This window comes from Acanthochromis polyacanthus, chromosome 7 (assembly GCF_021347895.1).
Source record: "Acanthochromis polyacanthus isolate Apoly-LR-REF ecotype Palm Island chromosome 7, KAUST_Apoly_ChrSc, whole genome shotgun sequence".
Classification (NCBI taxonomy): domain Eukaryota; kingdom Metazoa; phylum Chordata; class Actinopteri; family Pomacentridae; genus Acanthochromis; species Acanthochromis polyacanthus.
Window position 1 is genome coordinate 35,241,584 of NC_067119.1, and position 21,019 is coordinate 35,262,602.

Genomic DNA, 21,019 nt, shown 5'->3' on the forward strand with positions numbered 1-21,019 from the left:
ATTAATTTTAGGTGTTATCTTAACCCCTAGATATATAAATCCATCTGATGTCCAGCGGAAAGGTTTTATAAAGTTCGGTTCATTTGTACCCGGGAAGCCAAGAGGCATGATTTCGGATTTTGTAAAATTAACCCTGTAACCAGAAATCTGTCCAAAGTCTTTCACACAATTGATTAGCTCAGGTACTGAGTTTGGCGGGTCGGTTAATGTCAGGAGGATATCATCTGCATATAATAAAATTTTGTGCTCTGTTGTTCCTATCACCGTCCCTTTGATGCTGGGGGTTTGTCGGACTGCTATTGCTAATGGCTCTATAGCAATAGAAAACAACAAAGGTGATAGTGGTGATCCTTGAGCTGTACCTTTCTTAAGTTGAAATTGAGCAGAAATTAGACCATTTGTTAAAACTGAGGCAGTGGGCATTTTGTATAAAACAAACAAAATCAGTTTGAAAGCCAAATCTTCTCAAGACTTCGAACATGTATTTCGGTTCAATACGGTCGGAAGCTTTTTCTGCGTCCATTGTTACTGTAGCACTTGGGATTTGATGGAAATTAAGGTAGTGAATAACATCAATTAAGCGTCTTGTGTTGTCTGATGAGGTACGGCCCCTTATAAACCCTGTTTGGTCTGCACTGACTAAATCAGTGATCACTCTTCCTAGTCGATTAGCCATTATTTTTGAGAGTATTTTAACATCTACTCCCAATAAACTGGACGATAAGAAGCACACTGTTCTGGGTCTTTCCCTTTTTTAGGGATGACTATAATGTGAGCTAAGTACATAGATTTTGGGAGTTCACCTTCTTCGAAGGATTTATTGAACACATGTTTAAGTAATTTATTAATTTTACTTTTCAACTTTTTATAAAACTGTACATAAAATCCATCAGCCCCATGACTTTTATCTGATTGGAGTGATGAGATTACTTTATGAATTTCTGTTACTGTAATGGGTCCCTCCAGCAATTCAGCTTGCTTGGCTGTCAGTTGAGGTATTTGTAAGCCATCTAAAAAGTTACTACTATTAAGTGTATCATCATCCAATTCTGAGGTATACAGAGTTTTATAAAATTTCTGAAAGCATTCATTTATCTTTGTATTATTTGTTTGGTGAATTTGATCCTCATCAGATATTGCTGAAATAAATGTTTTTTGGGGAGAATTTCTTGCAAGACGAGCTAAAAACTTATTTGGCTTATCTCCAAATTCAAACATTCTCTGTTTTGCAAACAAAATATCAGACTCTGCCTTCTTTGTTAGTAAGTTAGTCAATAGTTCTCTTGTCTCTTTTAACTCTCTAAGTACCACATCCGATTTAGATCTCCGGTAATCTTCCTCTAATTTTTTGATTTTCTCTTCAATTTGCAATTGTTTTTGAGTGCGCTCTTTTTTTTTTCCCTACTAGAATATGATACAATCATGCCCCGCATGTAGGCTTTATAAGCTTCCCACACCAGTCTTGGATCAGAATCACTACAGTCATTAATTTCTAAATAGAGGTCTGTCTGCACTTCCAAAAATGTAATAAAATTATCGTCATGAAACAGTGATGCACTAATTTTCCAAAAGAGCGAGTGCTCTGCGGATCTGAGAGGTTGCATTTCCAGGGTTACAGGGGCATGATCTGAAAGGGCGATGAGCCCTATGTTGGATTGCTCTACTAAGTGGACTAGGTGTTCCGAAACAAGTATATAGTCAATTTGTGAGAATGATAAGTAAGGTGAAGAATAAAATGTGTAGTTTTTATTATTAGGATTCATGTATCTCCAACCATCTAACAGGTTAAATACCTTAAGAAAATTTTGTAGTGCTCTACCAGCTTTTGACTGATCTCTGTGAGGAGGATCTCTGTCTAAAGAGGGGGAAAGATAGCAATTAAAATCGCCTCCAATTATCATATTTGCACAATCCATTTCAACAATCTTGCTGAGTAGGAAGGCGAAAAAATCCTCATCATTAACATTTGGAGCATAAACATTTCCCAACAACACCAATTCTCCATACAGCTCTCCCTTTACCAGAACGATCCTTCCATCTGTATCTTTGTAAATGTCTTGGGCTGTAAACGGCAGCAGTTTATGGACTAATATGATGGCTCCCCTTGTATTTGAAGAGTAGGATGTAAAATATATCTGTCCAACCCATTCCCTGAGATATTTTTTATGCTCCTCCTCATTCAAATGGGTTTCTTGGAGGAATGCAACCTGTATCTTCTCCTTTTTGAGATAGTTTAAAACAGCTTTCCTCTTAATAACATTATTAGAGCTCTTGATATTCCAAGTACAAAACTTAATACTTAAATTAATGTGATTCTATATTACGCTGCATAATCCCCATTGCCTTATGTAGTAATCTGCATGTAGTTTAGTCCGAAGGACTGTCTGGACAAGAAACATGAAAAACAAGAACAATCCAAGCAAAAACAACCTAAAGCTTGGATAGATCCTACCTAACATAGCCAACACAAAGCTAAGAAAAACAGAAAACAACAGCCTTGTCATACTTAGTTATTCCAATATAGTTTGGAAGGGGGGGGGGGGGGGGGGGGGTCTCCTCATCTGGATTATATCTCGATCATAACGCCAGCATGTCAACCACTGTGCAAAAAAAAACACTGGCTGACAGCCAATAAGATAAACTAAAAGTTACTCAGTATGGCTACACGATATTTAGATTTGAAATCTGAATTGAACAGAAGTTATCATGGTATTATGTATCACCCACTGTCCATTATGAATGTCTTTCTCCATTCCAGCAGTCAGGTGGGTGATACCATTTACCTGATTATCCGTGGACTGATAAAGTCACTGGGTAGTCAGGAGTGTCTTCACATAGTTATTGATTTCCTTCATTGTGGAAAGGGAAATCGGTTTTCCATTTGGGGGAAGAACCTTGATTACAGCTGGATACACAAAGGCGTATTTGATGCCCGCTTCCCGAAGCTTCCTGCGCGCGTCTGCAGATTCCTGTCTTCTCTTTACAATCTCCGCAGAAAAGTCCTGGTAAAAGGACAGGTTGACCATCCACCATAACTCTTCCCTTGGTCCTGGCTGCGCGTAGAATCCCTTGTCTGTCTGTGGATCTCACCAGGATCGCACGGGGGCTCTGTCTGTTGGTGGATCCCGCTGGAGGCCCCACACGGTGCGCTCGTTCAATCTTCAGCCGTTCTCCCTGCATTGTCCATGTTCAAGACCTCAGGGATCTACTTCCCAAAGAACATAGGTGGATTCTTGCCTTCAGTGCCCTCCTTTAGTCTGACAATTCTGACGTTATGTCGTCGATTCTGGTTTTCGTAGTTCTCCAGTTTTTCCAGAGCTTTTTTCAGGACCGACTCCACCAAGTCGAGCCGCGGTGCACTGGCTGCTGCATTATCTTCCAAGTTGGACACCCTTTGTTCCACCGACCCCAGTCTGTCTACTAGTTTGTCTAGCTTTTCTGACATCTCTGTAACTGGTTTCAGAATGCTAGCGAGTTTGGTGTCCAGCATCTCCTCAATATTTCGCGTCACCTGTTGGACCACTGTACCGTCGCTAGTGGGGCTGACAGTTCAAGCTCCTCTTCGTTAGCCGCCGGCTTGTTGCTCTTTTTCCGATTGTCTCCCTTCTTAGTCATAATTAAAAAGTTATCCAGCGACATGTCCAATGGTTGTATATGTTTTGGCGATAGTTCCACCACGTTTTAAACAACGGGCAAACCGAGAAACACTGTTTTTAGTTAAATCCAGTGAGGAGACTGACAGCAGCACGTCTATCTTCCTCGGTGCATCACATCCAATCCCAACCAAATTTTAAACTCTTATTGAATCTTCCTACCTGGACACATTGACAGTGAAATTTTGACAATCGCCGTTACAGTGCCCCCGACAGAATTAAAATAAAATCTGTATGGGGAGTAAAATTATTAGTTTGTCAGAAATAAATGAAATTTGGGTGACTGTTCCTTCATGTGGTCCCGATCAAAAAAGCAAATTGTAACCATGTTGTAATTTTAACGGTGTTGCCGTGGCGATGGCTGAAGTTCCCCATGTTATTCTAATGGGCCCAAGTGAAAAATACTCCCATTATGTCAAATTTACTTGTTACCATGAAAACGTTCCAAATTTGGCACATACATTCTGACACACATGCCGGTCAAAAAAGTCAGTGATATCCATGCAGTATTTTTGACGTGTTGCCATGGCAATGGCCAACATGTCCCATATTATCCAAATGCAGATTTGACCAAACTGTGAGCTATGAATGCTATTTAAACCAAATAAACACTTATTAAACACACTCATGCCTAAAGACTTCTGAGACAAAGTTTAAAATTAGAAGGGGCGGGTCAGGTCAGCAGCCGGCGAGGGCCTATTGACGCCACTTGCGGCTTTAATTTGTTTATTATTTAATTTTCTATTTGTCTAGTACAAGAGGGTATTGTAAAATACCGGAGTCAAATTCCTTGTATGTGCTCACATAGTTGGCAAATAAAAATTATTCTGATTCTGATTGGCAGAGGATCCCCGAATCCAGGTGTGAAAAACTTGTTGCATCATTCCCAAGAAGACTCATGGCTGTACTAGCTGAAAAGGGTGCTTCTACTCAATACTGAGCACAGGGTCTGAATACTTATGACCATGTGATTTTTCAGTTTTTCTTTTTTAATAAATTTGCAAAAAATTCTACATTTCTGTTTTTTTCTGTCAAGATGGGGTGCTGAATGCACATTAATGAGAAATGAAATGATTTGTTTTTTATTTTGGCAAATCGCTGCAATGACACAGAGTGAAAAATTTCAAGGGGTCTGAATACTTTCCGTGCCTACTGTACATTGCCACAGATGATGAGGGGTTGTTATGCTGGATAACGGCATGTCAGACCTGTAGCCGGACGCTTGAATGTTCACAGCTGCAACGTCTGCCATCTAAGAAAATGTTTCTGACAGTACAGTAACAAACTGTCACTGTCACATGATCACAGACGGATGTGTCACCGTTTGAGCTGAGAATCATCACAGTCATCCCATCCATCTGTGAAATCATTTGGCATCAGCTACAGAGACGCTGAAACTGTTCAGTTCAATTCAATTTTATCTACATAGCCCATTTAGAACATATGTGAATATCTGTATAAACTGGGAAGGAGCTGAACCTAACCAGCTCCAGTGACAACTAATGATTGTTGGACACCAGGAAGATGGTGGACAGTACTTTCCACTGATGGATCTCATTTTCTCTATCACAGAGCAGATGCAGATGTGCTATCTGGCATCATAGAGGGGAACACTACGTACATGTGTGTCACATGGAGGCAGAGGACTGATGGGATGGGCAGGAATGTGCCACAAACAAAGACTACATCTATGTTTCATCGAATGCTACAGTGGTGGAAAAAAGTTTTCAGACAACCTTACAATTTTACAAAATCTCAAATATTATCATGAAATATTTGTAGAAAAATCTTTTTTTTTTTTTTTTTACTCATCCTATCACAGAATCTTCCTCCACTTCCTGGCTGTCCAGTTCTTCTGTGCTTGGGCCCAACAACGCTGTGCTAACTTCTGTCTCTCATAGATCTGGGCTTCTTGACAGCCTTGTAGGAACTTGAGCCATGATCTAAAAGTCGACCATGTGCAGTGCAGGTGGAAGACTGGACATCAGTTTGGTTTGACCACTGCTGGTAAAGCTCCTGTAATGTCATTTTGGTGGTTTTCCTGCACACGCTGATCAGGATGTGGTCATTTCATGCAGAAAAAACCCTTGGACGCCAGATCTCGTTTTTTCTTCCAAGCTGTTGGTTCGTCTGTATTTCTGCAGAATGTATCAAACTGTCCCGAGCGTCTGTAACATCCCTGAGGACTAGAGTCCAGGAGATTGAAGAAGCTGGCTCTGATTACGGCCGCCGCCTCACAGATGTGGAAAAGACCCTCACCTCGCTACGCACTGAAAACGAAACACTTCGCCACAAGCTTGTTGATTTGGAAGCTCGCTCCCGCAGGCAGAATATTAGAATTGTGGGGATACCTGAGAAGATGGAGAATGGTCGCATGGAGGAGTTTTTATCCAAGTTCATCCCCGAGCTTCTTGGCGCAGACAAGTTTGCCAAACCATTGAAAGTGGATCACGCACACCGACTGGGCTCCCAAATCCCCGCAGATGGTGGTCGCCCGCAGGTAGTCATCGCGCGTCTGCATCACTATTTGATCAAGGAGAAGATTCTACTAAATTATACTTCTGGCACGCGAGGCATTCCCTTTGCTCTACAATGGCAAGCCAATCTTTGCCTTTCCTGACTTCCCAACGGAGGTGGTGAAAAAGCGCCAGGCTTTTGGTGAAGTGCGCAAACGTCTCCTGGCTCTGGGCGCGCGGTGCGGTTTCATTTACCCAGTCCGGCTTCGCATGTCTCTAGGATCCACCGTCAAAGTTTTCTCCTCTCCACACGAAGTGGAGACCTACGTGGATACTCTGGCAGAAGGCTGAACTCTGTTCCAACCCGGAAGTGTGTTCCCGGGATATTTAAGGTGACTTTTTGGCTACCCCTTTGAATTGTTCATTGTTGTAGAGGGTTTGGAGTGGCTTTCCTATGCTGCTTTATGTTATGTTCCAGCCAACCCATGCTGAATATGTGTGGTATACAGTCTCACTTTGTTTGGGAAAGTGGGAAGGGGGGCGGGGGGTAGATGTGTTCCTAAGTGTTTTTTTTCTTCTTTTTCCTCGGTTTTATAAATGTACAGATTTATGTTTACACTGCTAATCTTTACTTATTATGCTTCTTTCTGAGCCAAGACAGAGTGGTCGCATTAAATTTGTGAGTTGGAATGTGCGTGGACTTGGACATGTCCTGAAAAGAGCCAAAGTGTTTTCCCACTTAAAATCATTATCTGCTGATATTGTCTATCTCCAAGAAACACACATTAAACCAACTAAAGAACAACTGCTAAAGTGTAGCTGGGCTAACCAAATATTCCAATCCACCTTTTCCAGCAAAGCAAGAGGTGTGGCGATTTTGATTAAAAGGACGGTCCCGTTCAGGCACATTTCCACTGTATGAGACCCAAATGGTCATTTCCTATTGGTAGCAGGCTATATTAACTCATACCATGTTTCTTTGTTAAATGTTTATAGTCCTAATTTTGATAACCCGGGGTTTTTCGTAAATTATTCAATTTAATACCTAATCTCTCTGCAACAAACGTGATAATTGGCGGTGATTTCAACTGTGTACTTGATTCTCATCTGGATAAATCCTCACCATCCTCTCATGTATTGACCTCTACGACTGTGTTGAAAACCATGATGACCGCTAATAACTTGGTTGACATTTGGAGACTTAGAGACTATTCTTATTTTTCACAAGTGCACAATTCCTATTCTAGAATAGATTTCTTTTTACTTGATTCCAAATTGATTTCCAATGTGGCATCTTCTAATTATCACAACATTGTGATTTCGGATCATTCTCCCACTTCAGTAATTTTAGATTTACACTATTCAAAACAAGCATATTTATTGGCGGTTTAATCCACTTCTCTTAACTGAAAAGACTTTTTGTCAATTTATGACAAGCAAAATCTCGGAGTTCATGGAAAATAATGACAAACAAGATGTGTCAGTCTCTGTATTATGGGAAACTTTTAAAGTAGTGCTACGAGGACACATATCTTTTGAATCTGCTCTAAAAAAGAAACAAAGTCAGTGTTTATTAAACATAGAGACTAAGTTAACCCAGCTTGAGCAAACCCATAAGGTTTCTCCTTCCTCTCCTGTTTTACAAGATATTCTCAGGTTGAAATATGAGTACAATTCCATTTAATCTTCCAAACTAAGTGGCCAACTGTTTCGTATTAAACAAAAACATTTCGAGCTTGGGGATAAGTCCCATAATTTGCTGTCGCGACAGCTAAGAGCCATCCAGGCCAGCAGAGCTATTCACAAAATAAAATCAAAATCTGGTGAGATTCTTACTGATCCTAAAGCAATTAATGACCGATTTAAGGAATATTATGAGGAACTTTATAAATCCAAATCCAAGGGTGACATTTCTGCATGGATGGGGAAGTTGAACTTGCCTAAACTAAATGATGATGCCCGACACGCTTTAAATTCAAATATAACAATTCAAGAAATATTGACCGCTATTAGGTCCTTTCCCAATGGAAAGGCCGCTGGCCCGGATGGTTTTGGTATTGAACTATATAACAAAAATGCAGATAAAGTGGCTCCGTTGCTTCTTAGAATGTTTGAGCAGTCGTTTCAACAGAAACAATTCCCGCACATATTATATGAAGCTAATATTTCGCTATTGTTAAAAGAAGGTAAGGATGAAACAGAACCATCATCTTATTGCCCTATTGCATTATTAAACAGAGATATGAAGATATTCACTAAAGTACTTGCAAACAGATTAAACAACTACATTGGTTCAATCATACACCCAGACCAAGCAGGGTTTGTGCCCAAAAGGTTCTCTTTTTTAAATGTCAGAAGATTGATGAATATCATGTATCATAAACACTGGAAAACGGAAAGAGTAGCGGCTCTTAGCCTCGATGCAGAGAAGGCTTTCAACCGGGTAGAATGGCATTATATGGTAGATGTCATGGAAAGATTTGGTCTTGGTTATCGATTCATTTCCTGGGTCACTTTATTATATGTGCAACCATCTTCATTCATAGTCACCAACCAGGACCGGTCGTCGCCTTTTCTTTTGCATCGAGGTACACGGCAGGGCTGCCCGTTAAACCCACTACTTTTCGCAATCACAATTGAGCCGCTAGCCATTGCAATAAGGAGTACTCCAGCCATCACTCCGGTTCGGTTGGGGAACATCGATCATCATATCTCACTATACGCAGATGACGTTATTCTCTTTTTGTCACAACCTGAATCTTCGTTACCAGCACTGTTAGACTTGGTGAAATCATTTGGAGAAATCTCAGGTTATACTATTAATTGGCAAAAAAGTGAAGTTATGTCCCTGGGTGCTGAGATCGATGCTAATTTTTTGTACAATCTTCCTTTCAAATAAACTGATAAGTTAAAATATCTTGGTGTAATTTTACCTAAACATCCTAAATTAATTTTTAAATTGAATCATTCTGAGAAATTAGAAAAATTAAAACAAGACATCGAAAGATGGAGGAGTCTTCCTATTTCAATGGTCGGTCGCATAAATGCTGTCAAAATGGTTGCATTGCCAAAATTTCTGTATGTTTTCCTAAACTTGCCAATTTTCTTGACTAAGCAATTCTTTAAGTTGATAGATTCAATTGTTCTTCCTTTTGTCTGGGGCTATAAAACCCATAGGATTACAAAGGCTCATTTATGTAAGCCGAAATCAAAGGGCGGACTTGGATTGCCCAATTTTCAGCATTACTATTATGCTGCAATCTGCAGAGCACTTGTTTACTGGCAGAAAGATTATAAGCAATACTCACTATTTGAAATTCCCCCATGGGTGGCCATTGAAAGTGATGGGGTTGAAAACAGCTCTCTTCCTGCCCTCCTTTTTCATCCCCTAATTCAAATTTAAAAGTAATTAATCTTATAGTTTCAAATTGTATAAAGATATTTAGTCAAATCAGAAAGAGTTTTGCACTGCCAAATACTTCAATCCACGCTCCAGTGTATCGCAATCATGCATTTCCAGACTCCTTACTAGATGCCTCATTTGACATTTGGAGACAAAAAGGAACTAGAAAAGCACTCTGAGAGCGTAGACCTCCGCCAGGCTGTCTGTCTGTTACAGCATAACTCAAAAAGTCATGGACGGATTGTATTGAGTTTCAACAGTTTGTGCAGAAAGCATAACATGCATGTACAGTGTAACAGCACAGTGTTTTGCGCGCGTGTGACGGTACCGTACGCGTCACCGCCTCTTTTCGTCGGTCCCAACTCGCCCGGGCAGGCCGAATCCACAAAGGATTCGGCCGTCGCCCGGGATCGTTGCAGCGACACACGCGGCGCCACCGCACACACGTGACGGTACCGTTGCGCGCGCGTGTGAAGGTACCATGCGTCGCCGCCGCTTCGTTTCGTCGGTCCCGACTCGCCCGGGAAGCCCGAACCTGCCGTGGGGGATTCGGCCGCCGCCCGGGATCGTTGCAGCGACCCCTGGCGGCCATCTCTGTCAATTGTCCTTCGACCTTCAAAAAAATCCTGGATCCAGACGGTGATCCGGATCACCTCCAAAATCTAATCGATTGTTACGCACCGGCAATCACACTACGCGGAGCGGTCACGCGTAAAATTCATGCGTGTTTTTACAAACGCACGCATTAACGCTCACATGAAGATAATAGAACATTTCGGTCACGCGCTCACACGTACGCGGAAATGACGTGCGTGAACTCTGTCACGCGTAACAAGAAGCTGCGTGCTTATGAAGCAGCATGTACATGCCTGTCTGTCACTGTTTGACAAATACTTTTACGCGCTCACACACGCGTGCGGTCGCAATTTCTGATTGTACACAATAGTTGTTGATCTGCACCGTGCGCAGCATAACGCATAACATGAGCGCGTCGTGTAGTTGTTCGGTTCCAGCTGATGGCGCTATTGTTCCAAAACACGGGGATAAACTTACCCAGTTTTTATTATTATTATTTAAATTAGGTTCTCAGGCTTCACAGCCCCAAGCCACTAGGCTGCAGTTCTTCTGACGTTTATTATTATTCCATAATTCATTTAGCTTAGCTACTTAGCCTCAAATACATTTGCATCCATTAAATAGCGGTTAAACTTCTTCTTTTCCTTTTGGCTTTTCCCTTCAGGGGTCGCCACAGCGAATCAATTGCCTCCATCTAACCCTGTCTGCTGCATCCTCTTCTCTCACACCAACTACCTTCATGTCCTCTTTAACCACATCCATAAACCTCCTCTTTGGTCTTCCTCTAGGCCTCCTGCCCGGCAGTGGGAAACTCAGCATCCTTCTACCAATATATTCACTCTCTCTCCTCTGGACATGTCCGAACCATCTGAGTCTGGCCTCTCTGACTTTATCTCCAAAGCCTCTAACATGTGCTGTCACTCTGATGCACTCATTCCTGATCCTATCCATCCTGGTCACTCCCAAAGAGAACCTCAGCATCTTCAGTTCTGCTACCTCCAGCTCTGCCTCCTATCTTTTCCTCAGGGACACTGTCTCCAGACCAAACAACATGACTGGTCTCACCACAGTTTTGTAAACCTTTCCTTTCATTTTAGCTGAAACTGTTCCATCACAAATCACACCTGACACTTTTCTCCAGCCGTTCCAGCCTGCCTGTACACGCTTCTTCACCTCTTTTCCACACTCTCCATTGCTCTGGACTGTTGACCTGAAGTACTTAAAATCCTCCACCTTCTTGATCTCTTGTCCCTGTAACCTCACTCTTCCACTTGGGTCCCTCTCATTCACACACAGATACTCCGTCTTGCTGCGGCTAACCTACATAGCGGTTAAACAAATGCAACAAATTGATGATAGTATCTATATTTACCTTTATAGATGATTTTAATTACGAGACAGAGGTCAGCTGTTGTCTGGGAACATCCGTGATCACGCCACTGGTGGGACACAACTGTACCGGATTTCAGCTGAAGGCTGCTGTTCTGTGCAAACTGTCATGAGACATTTTTATTGTGATATACCCTTCACTGCTGTTAGCTTTTGTTTTAATAAATTGTTTGAGATGAGGAAATCACTATTGCATGTTTCTACTTAAATGCCCTACTTTCATGATTTAATATCACCATAGCATTAATTTTTACAATTTCCATAAATTTCACCTAAAGTTGAGTAACTTTTTGTGAGTAGTGTATGTAGACATGTAATGTAAGCACACTTCAATAATATATCTGCTGCAGTAGTACAGTTTATCTAGCTTGGTGTGACATATGTTGTAAGAAACAACATACCGGTATGTTGCTGGTATGTGTCAGATTGAAATCTGCTTGAAAAGCACAACTGATTATCTGTCAAAATGTGTGTACGTAGAAGTGTGCACTTAACACTGAATAAAATCTCTGTAGATTATAGACAAAACATGCATCTTTCATCACAAATATATTTGTATTCACCCAAAGTGCAAGAGTAAAATACAAGTGTACTTAAATAGCTAAGAAGGAAAACAATTTATAAAAAAATATGATTACTTTTTCTAAAAAAGGCAGGAATAGTGGACAATGCAGTTTATTTCTGTGACAGTCGCTCCAGCACCGACACCATGCGTCCCATCACTCCAGCCAAGGTGTTTGAATTTTCATCCGTCCTCTGGATGTTCTGGATGCAGGGCAGTGGTCAGGTCTCGGTGTCTTCAGATCTGTTCCAAGAACCGTTCCTCTGACGTCTCCAGATACTGCAGCAGATCCACAGCAGCATCCTGCTTCCTTTATCCTGCATAAAAGCACCCAAGCAGCATTAGTTGTCAGTAATTATTTTCTATATTCATGAACACAGTTAACTTATTACCTCCGCCAGGAGGTTATGTAATCATCGGAGTTTGTTTGTCTGTTTGTCTGTTAACAGCATAACTCAAAAAGTTACGGACGGATTTTGCCGGCCATCTCTCAATTGTACAGAGTCCTTCAAAAAAATCCTGGAGCCAGACGGTGATCCAGATCACCTCCAAAATCTAATCGATTGTTACTTTTGCTCTTCCGGACATTCTGTAAAAATTTGGTGAAAATCTGTCCATAACTTTTTGAGTTATGCTGTTATCAAACAGACAGACAGACAGATGACCTGGCGGAAGTCTGCGCTCTCTGCGTGCTTTTCTAGTTATTTCTGTTGTAGAAGTGTGTGTGTGTGTGTGTGTGTGTGTGTGTGTGTGTGTGTGTGTGTGTGTGTGTGTGTGTGTGCGTGGCTGTATGACTGTCTGCGTGTGTATGTGTGTGTGTTGATAGGGAGTATGATGGGAGTTGAGTTGGGAGGGATGTGGGGCATTGTCTTTTTATTGTTTGTTTTTAACTTGTTAAGCACTTAGTGCTACTTTATGTAAGAAAAGTGATATAGAAATAAACTTTGATTGATTGATTGATTAAAATAAATGTTGTACTTTGTGATTTTAGGATGGGCCAAAAGATAACATATTGATCATGTTGATGTCTGCATAGTCTAAACAAATCTTACTTGATTTTTTTTATTGTAAATGTATGGTGTTTATTAATTAAATCAAAATCTTACTTGATTTGGTCTGTAGCGAGGAGGACAGCATGAAGGAGCTGCAAGACGGAACCAGTGAGCTGCAGAGTAGTGATCCTGGTAACTGGACCTCATCATCCTAGGCCGACAACTAAATAAAATTAACAAGAAATGTTGTTGATAGCATCTGTAATTTAAAACCATTTTCTCCATTAATTATTAATTTGTCCGTACGATGTTAGAAAATGTTACAAAAAATGCCTGTAATAATTTCCAGCAGTGCTAAATGCCTTGATATATTTGAGCAACAACTAAAAACCATCAAAGAAATCTGTGTATAAGTAATGAATGCATTGAATTTCCACATCTGCAAAGCTGGAAAATCACAGCACAATCAGCATTTTACCTTGAAATTATAAAAATAGCTGCACATTACCAGTATTCCTCACTTCATTGTGTTAATTTGATCTTTTGAATAAGTTTTAGACGTATTCATAGTCGGCTAACAGCAAGGTGTTTAAGAAATAAAACTTACCTATCATGATCGGTACTGCAGCCTGCATCAACTCCTGCTCAGCTGTTGCGTTCAGGGACCCGGTTGGAATCACAGAATGCAGCCGGAAAACATTGGGGCTCTTTTTGGCCAAAAACTGCAGCATCCCGGCTGCCTTTTCTGGTTCTTGTAGTCATTTCTGAACTTTTTAGTTGTTGAGGAGTTAGTCAGGCTCCGTTCGTACAGCTGTAGCCGTCTCCCACTGGATTGTTTCGAACACTGATGTGGTCCAAGAGGCTCCCTCTAACTTCCACTGAATTTCAAATGAAGACCACAGTTCCAGGAAGCTTTGGGTCTCCTCCTCAGACCGTTGCTGCTTGGATTTTGCTTCTAGATTTACCGGTTTTTAAAACACAAACACTGAACATTACTGCTGCTCGCTCGGCTGTTTAAAAACGGCGCTTCTGTGTTTCCGCTGTTGACGGTCGGACTGTAACCCCAGCCTCTGACGTACTGGGCTCTCACCTCGGGCCACCTCTGGCCCAGCAACGAGTTGGGGCCGGTGCGAGTCCCAGTTTTTGGAGCCCGGAGGCGGCCCACCGCCTGTCGGAAAAACAAAAAACCGGAGCCAAATCGGCCACCGACTCCAACATCGAACCGGAACTGCCTCGGTCGAAAAGGGGAGACTCTTCTTCGTCTTCTTCTTTTCCGCCAGTATAGCTCACTGCTGCCTCCGCTGGCTGACTAAAATGAAAAAGCCAACTACACGACATGCTCATGTGAGGCGGACTGGTACGCACGGTGCAGAAACGTTCTATTGTGTATGACGACCGCACGCGTGTGAACGCGTAATAGTACACACGTGGACAAAATTGTTGGTACCCCTCAGTTAAAGAAGGAAAAACCCACAATTCTCACTGAAATTACTTGAAACTCACAAAAGTAACAATAAATAAAAATTTATTGAAAATTAAATAATCAAAATCAGCCATCACTTTTGAATTGTTGATTAACATAATTATTTTAAAAAAACAAACTAATGAAATAGGGCTGGACAAAAATGATGGTACCCATAACTTAATATTTTGTTGAACAACCTTTTGAGGCAATCACTGCAATTAAACGATTTCTGTATTTGTCAATGAGCGTTCTGCAGCTGTCAACAGGTATTTTGGCCCACTCCTCATGAGCAAACAGCTCCAGTTGTCTCAGGTTTGATGGGTGTCTTCTCCAAATGGCATGTTTCAACTCCTTCCACATATGTTCAATGGGATTCAGATCTGGGCTCATAGAAGGCCACTTTAGAAATAGTCCAACGCTTTTCTCTCAGCCATTCTTGGGTGTTTTTGGCTGTGTGTTTTGGATCGTTGTCCTGTTGGAAGACCCATGACCTGCGACTGAGACCAAGCTTTCTGACACTAGGCAGCACATTTCTCTCCAGAATGCCTTGATAGTCTTCAGATTTCATCGTACCTTGCACACTTTCAAGACACCCTGTGCCAGATGCAGCAAAGCAGCCCCAAAACATTACTGAGCCTCCTCCATGTTTCACCGTAGGGACAGTGTTCTTTTCTTCGTATGCTTGGTTTTTGAGTCTATGAACATAGAGTTGATGTGCCTTACCAAAAAGCTCCAGTTTGGTCTCATCTGTCCAAAGGACATTCTCCCAGAAGCTTTGTGGCTTGTCAACATGCATTTTTGCAAATTCCAGTCTCGCTTTTTTATGAGTTTTTTTCAGCAGTGGTGTCCTCCTTGGTCGTCTCCCATGAAGTCCACTTTGGCTCAAACAACGACGAATGGTGCGATCTGACACAGATGTACCTTGGCCTTGGAGTTCACCTTTAATTTCTTTGGAGGTTGCTCTGGGCTCTTTGGATACAATTCCAACGATCCGTCTCTTCAATTTGTCATCAATTTTCCTCTTGCGGCCACGTCCAGGGAGGTTGGCTACTGTCCCGTGGGTCTTGAACTTCTGAATAATATGAGCCACTGTTGTCACAGGAACTTCAAGCTGTTTAGAGATGGTCTTATAGCCTTTACCTTTAAGATGTTTGTCTATCATTTTTTTTCGGATGTCCTGGGACAATTCTCTCCTTCGCTTTCTGTTGTCCATGTTCAGTGTGGTACACACCTTTTCACCAAACAGCAGGGTGACTACTTGTCTCCCTTTAAATAGGCAGACTGACTGATTATGAGTTTGGAAACACCTGTGATGTCAATTAAATGACACACCTGAGTTAATCATGTCACTCTGGTCAAATAGTTTTCAATCTTTTATAGAGGTACCATCATTTTTGTCCAGGCCTGTTTCATTAGTTTGTTTTTTTAAATAATTATGTTAATCAACAATTCAAAAGTAATGGCTGTTTTTGATTATTTAATTTTCAATAAATTTTTATTTATTGTTACTTTTGTGAGTTTCAAGTGATTTCAGTGAGAATTGTGGGTTTTTCCTTCTTTAACTGAGGGGTACCAACAATTTTGTCCATGTGTGTATTTGTCAAACAGTGACAGACAGGCATGTACGCGCTGCTTCATACGCACGCAGCTTCTTGTTACGCGTGAAATACAATCTGCACACGACAACGCACGCACGCACGCGTAAGAAAATAATCATGCGTGTACAGACACGTTGCTGCGAGTTGCTTTGATTGTTTTGACACGATTCTGACGCCACACACACACACACACGGACGGACGGACGGACGGACGGACGGACGGACGGACGGACAGACAGACAGACAGACAGACAGACAGACAGACAGACAGGCTCCGGTGATCACATAACCTCCTGGCGGAGGTAATTATCAGTCTCAAAAGTCTATATATTAATGGACAACTAGCCTCATTTTCTCAATTAAAAGATTAATTCTCTCTCCCAACTGCACAGTTTTTTCGATACTTACAGATTAGGAATTATATTCGGCAAAATATCCCAAAATTTGAACTGCTTCAAGAAGACCATTTTTTTTTATAATCTCTTAATGTGCTCACCCGACTCAAGAAAATTGGTTACTAGATTTATGAACTTCTTTTCTAATTAGTTGAGCTGTAATACCACATATTTAAAGAACGCATGGAAAGAGGAGCTAGGCTTGCAGATTGAGAATGAGGTCTGGGAGAAGAGCCTAAGCAAGATTCATTCTTGTTCTATAAATGCGAGGCATAAGTTAATTCAATTTAAGGTCCTGCACAGACTTCATTACTCTAAAACGAAACTGCATAAAATATTTCCTTCCACCTCCCCTCTATGTGATCGTTGTAAATGTGCAGAAGGTTCTCTGACCCATTTATTTTGGACCTGTACAAAGCTACATAACTTCTCGCATGACATTTTTCAGTGGTTTGGAAGTATGTATAACTGCCAGCTTCTCCCAGAACCTGCAGCAGCTTTGTTTGGGATATCTCCCTCTCTTCTGTGCCTCAGCTCCTCTAAGCGACATACTGTTTTAGACTCGTATGACTGGTATGATAATTGCAAAAAAGGTTATTTTAACACTATGGAAAACTGACACTGTACCTCAATTTAAGATGTGGTTAACAGAGATTACAAATATATTACATATGGAGAAAGTTCGATACACTGTTTCAGAGAGACTCGATACATTTACCGAGATCTGGAAAGGCCGCTGGCCCGGATGGGGCAACACAAAGTCATTGTGACACCATAGCAACTAATTTGCCAATGTACCACTCTTCTTTTATTCCTATTACTGTGGACTTTTTTATTGTTTTCTGCAGTGTAACATTGTACCATTCTTCTTCATTAGTTTTTTTGTGCGTGTGTGTGTGTGTGTTTTGTTTTCTTTCTTTCTTTCTTTATGTGTGTAGTTTCTGTCTGAAATAATGAAAATCTTTAATAAAAATACTTGGGGGAAAAAAAAAGAATGTATCCAACTCAGGGCTTAAAGTGAGAAAAAATCCTGAGCCTGAACTTCTAAGATCCAATTTATAGTGTCAATAAACGTATTTGAATGTGTTTTAAAACTCACTAAAACACAATATACATGAGATTCTATTAATTCAGAGCAAATATGAGGTCATCTGGTGGAAATAATGTCCATTATGATCCCACTATTTTATTGTTGCTCAAATGTAAAACCTTACTTGGCCAAAACTTAAGACATTTTAGAAAGTGCCCCAAGTCAGATTTTTTTTTGTGTTGATGTTTCAATACCACATCACTATAATTGCAAAGATTTATTTTAGTGTAAAGGGGAAAAAATCATGAAAATCAAGTACATATATTATTAATAACTTTTATCTCTTCAGTAGATTTAACAAGAACTCAAAACAACACCAACCACAACCAAACTGCTACAAAACTATACTGCTTTCCTTCATAAGGCACAATTTTTAGTGACAACATTATCTCAAGTGTCAGTCTCAAGAGAATATTAAGTGGTTGGAGAATACTGTTTGAAAAAGTCATTTCTTTTTTTCTTTTTTGCTTTGTTTGTGAATTTTCTGAACATTTTCTTTTTAACATGTTGTTCAAAATGTTGTTTGTTGAAATAAACTGCAAAACACAGACAACAGAATTAACTTGTTTAATATTCTCTGGAACACTACAAGAGAATAAATTGTCATATGTCACTTGCTATACCAACTTTGTATTTAAGCAGGTAATAAAAGTACTAGTATTAACTCTTACATGCAATTTTAGTTATTGCCTCACAATATAAGATACCTCTGAATAAGTTGATCATGATGCTGACTCTCTCAAACTCTGTAACTAGCAAAGAAATTCGGGCCTTCCTGATCTGGTTTATCTGGGTCCTGGCGGCAATGGACTGCTCATGCTGAAGAACTTCTACTCTGGCCTTTTCCTCTGGAGTCAGCCCATTTCTCACACAGATGTGATTAAGAAGCCCTCTGTAGCACATAACCACACATACACATGTTAGTAACTGCTCATTTGATACACCTCAATAATCTGTGTGATTAGTTTAAATCATTTGATTTTCAATTTGAACTGACACACATTTTGTTCGTTTTTGGTAAGGGAAAAAATGTATTCACTGTATAATTTGTTCAGTCGGCTTTCAATTTAAATGTTTCTATTTTTATCTATATTTTGGGAAGAAAAAACGGTGAAAAGCAGGCTAAGAACATTCTTATTTAACTATCTATCCATTATTCATTTCACACAACCCATACGTTCGTTCTGTTCTTACTAACAATATTTGCTTAAGATTGGAGAGTTTTTGTTTGTGGCTAGACATCATTCGGATGCATAAGGTCACAAAATCTGCTGAGAGCTATTTAACTCATTATTACAAACATCCTATATGTCCTCAAATAAAAAAGGTTAATATCACCTAAGCTACATTCAGTTTGTGCATATTTAACTAAACAGATGTTCTGAGGAGAATAATGGGACAAATCCATATGGCTTGATCTTTGATTTTTTTCCCTTTCAAAATAAAATCCAGCAAACTAAAAAGCTGTTTCCTTTTTTTCCTTTTGCCGTTGTAAAACACATAGAAAATGTTTAAAGATTAAGAAATCAAACAAAATCAACAACTTCTGTTCTTGTTACTTTTTTAATTCAGTACCTAAGCCCGTTTGTTTTTATTTTGTGGCGAAACCATGGGGACTGTGGGGCGTGCACGCGCATCGCCACTGACGCACTTACGCCAATGGGGCGAGTCAACACACCGCGGATCAGGGATCGCGGCAGCGGCTGCTCTCTTTGTTAATCAGCAGAGACACATCCTCTCTCCTCTGTCACACAAAGTCTGAGCAAACTTTAGTATCTGCGTCTTTGGGCTAAACACAAACTCCAACGCTATTGACCAGTGATCAGCTGCTCGATTCTTCACCGCACCACTCACAGATTGGAGCTCCGTGCGCTCTGGAGAGACCAGGCAGCCACAGGGCTGGGACACGTGTGGAATGGGTATACAGTCCAAGCAGAAATAAAATAAATAATATGCAATATATATCAATGTGTTTCCAGCAATTCCCTTTAAATATAATTACAAAAAACACCAACAAATATTGCAAATTTGGATTTTGTTTGTGGGATACTGTTATTTCTTATCAGTGGCTCAGCAGCACTGACGATGCCGAAGCAAGAGGGCGCAGCATATCGTGCGCCCAGCAGTCGATGCGCACTCGCAGTTAGAAAACTGTAATTGGATAAAAGTTCTATCAGAAAGTCGCATGCCTGGACAGAAAGTGTATAATTTTTAATGTAGGATTTGGAGTTTGATTGATTAAAGCGGAGCAACTGAATGCACAATGACGCACATGCTTGGAGCCTTCGGGACGGAGATGGATGACATTTTTTAAATGGTACACTTCCATGGGCCGGAAATCCAGCGCGGCGCCGGAAAACTTTAAGCCCTGCCAACTATTGAAGGACTGCATCTGCACTTCCTGTCTATCTGGTGGCAGTTGTAACCTTCCTGGCAGAGAATCTGTATCTTCAGGTGTGTTTCCTGTGTTAGGTTCCTTGTTTGAGACATTTTTGTTTGTGAAGAACTTTTAAATGTGCTGCTTTATATAGACACAAAGCAATAAAAAAGCACTAAAAATCATGACCTTCATTTTGGTTCCCTCACTGGAGCCAAAATGACCCAATACTCAAAACTTCTTATGTATTTGGATTAAACCAATCAAATTTAAGTTTTGAATGGGTTTTTTTTAGCATTTGTTTAGTATTTTGGCTGGGATGGTACTAAAAGAAATTGCACTTGAAGACCATGATTCACAAATGCATGGGGTGTCCAAAAACTTTGTCCACCACTGTATCTCAAATTCGGAGAGGCCACCTGTAGAACCGGTTGTGTTGAGTTACTTAAATTCTTCTTGTTGGAGTTGTTTATCACAAACAGCTGAAAGTTTGCACATTTTGCCAATAAACCTGATTTGCAACAGGGGTTGATAATTGCAAAGGTTTACATACTGCCCATTTCAGCAAGACAGTGCTTCTCTAATGTATCACATCCTATTTTCCTTCATTTCCAAATGCCAGTGATGAGTCAGTTTGGTGAATCTCTAAATAATAAGTACTCACCATCAGCCCAGAACTGGATTTTAAGCCAGCCTGGCCGTGGAACTACAGACCAGCGCTTGGAGCAGTAAACTTCTCGATCTCTCTCAGTGAAGGGCATGGGAGGAAACATGTCTGTCACATTGTTGCTCTCATAGCACAGCTCAATCTCTGTGCATGCCTGTAAGCACACAGAAACAGGAGAGGAGTGTTATAATCATATATTAAATGGCCTTTTTAAACTATGGGCAGTATAATATGTATTATAATACATATTATATGTTACATATATGTAATATATATTACATATTACAATATAATATGTAAACTTTGATATCCAGTGGATGTGGGTAAAGCTTTCTCTTGTCTATTGTACAAAAACTAAGCCCAAGTTACTTTTGGTATGAGCAGAAACAACAAATT

The 21,019-nt window shown here is 40.5% G+C and overlaps 1 protein-coding gene across 2 annotated transcripts in view; it reads right to left on the reverse strand.

Moving 5' to 3' along the window:
• dpp7 (dipeptidyl-peptidase 7) overlaps positions 1-21,019 on the reverse strand; it is a 48,111-nt gene that overhangs the window by 11,672 nt on the left and 15,420 nt on the right. For both annotated transcript variants that reach the window (XM_051950705.1, XM_051950704.1), the window contains exon 10: positions 20,621-20,777. In XM_051950705.1, coding sequence (XP_051806665.1) covers positions 20,621-20,777 — 157 coding nt within the window. The remainder of the gene's footprint in view (positions 1-20,620; positions 20,778-21,019) is intronic.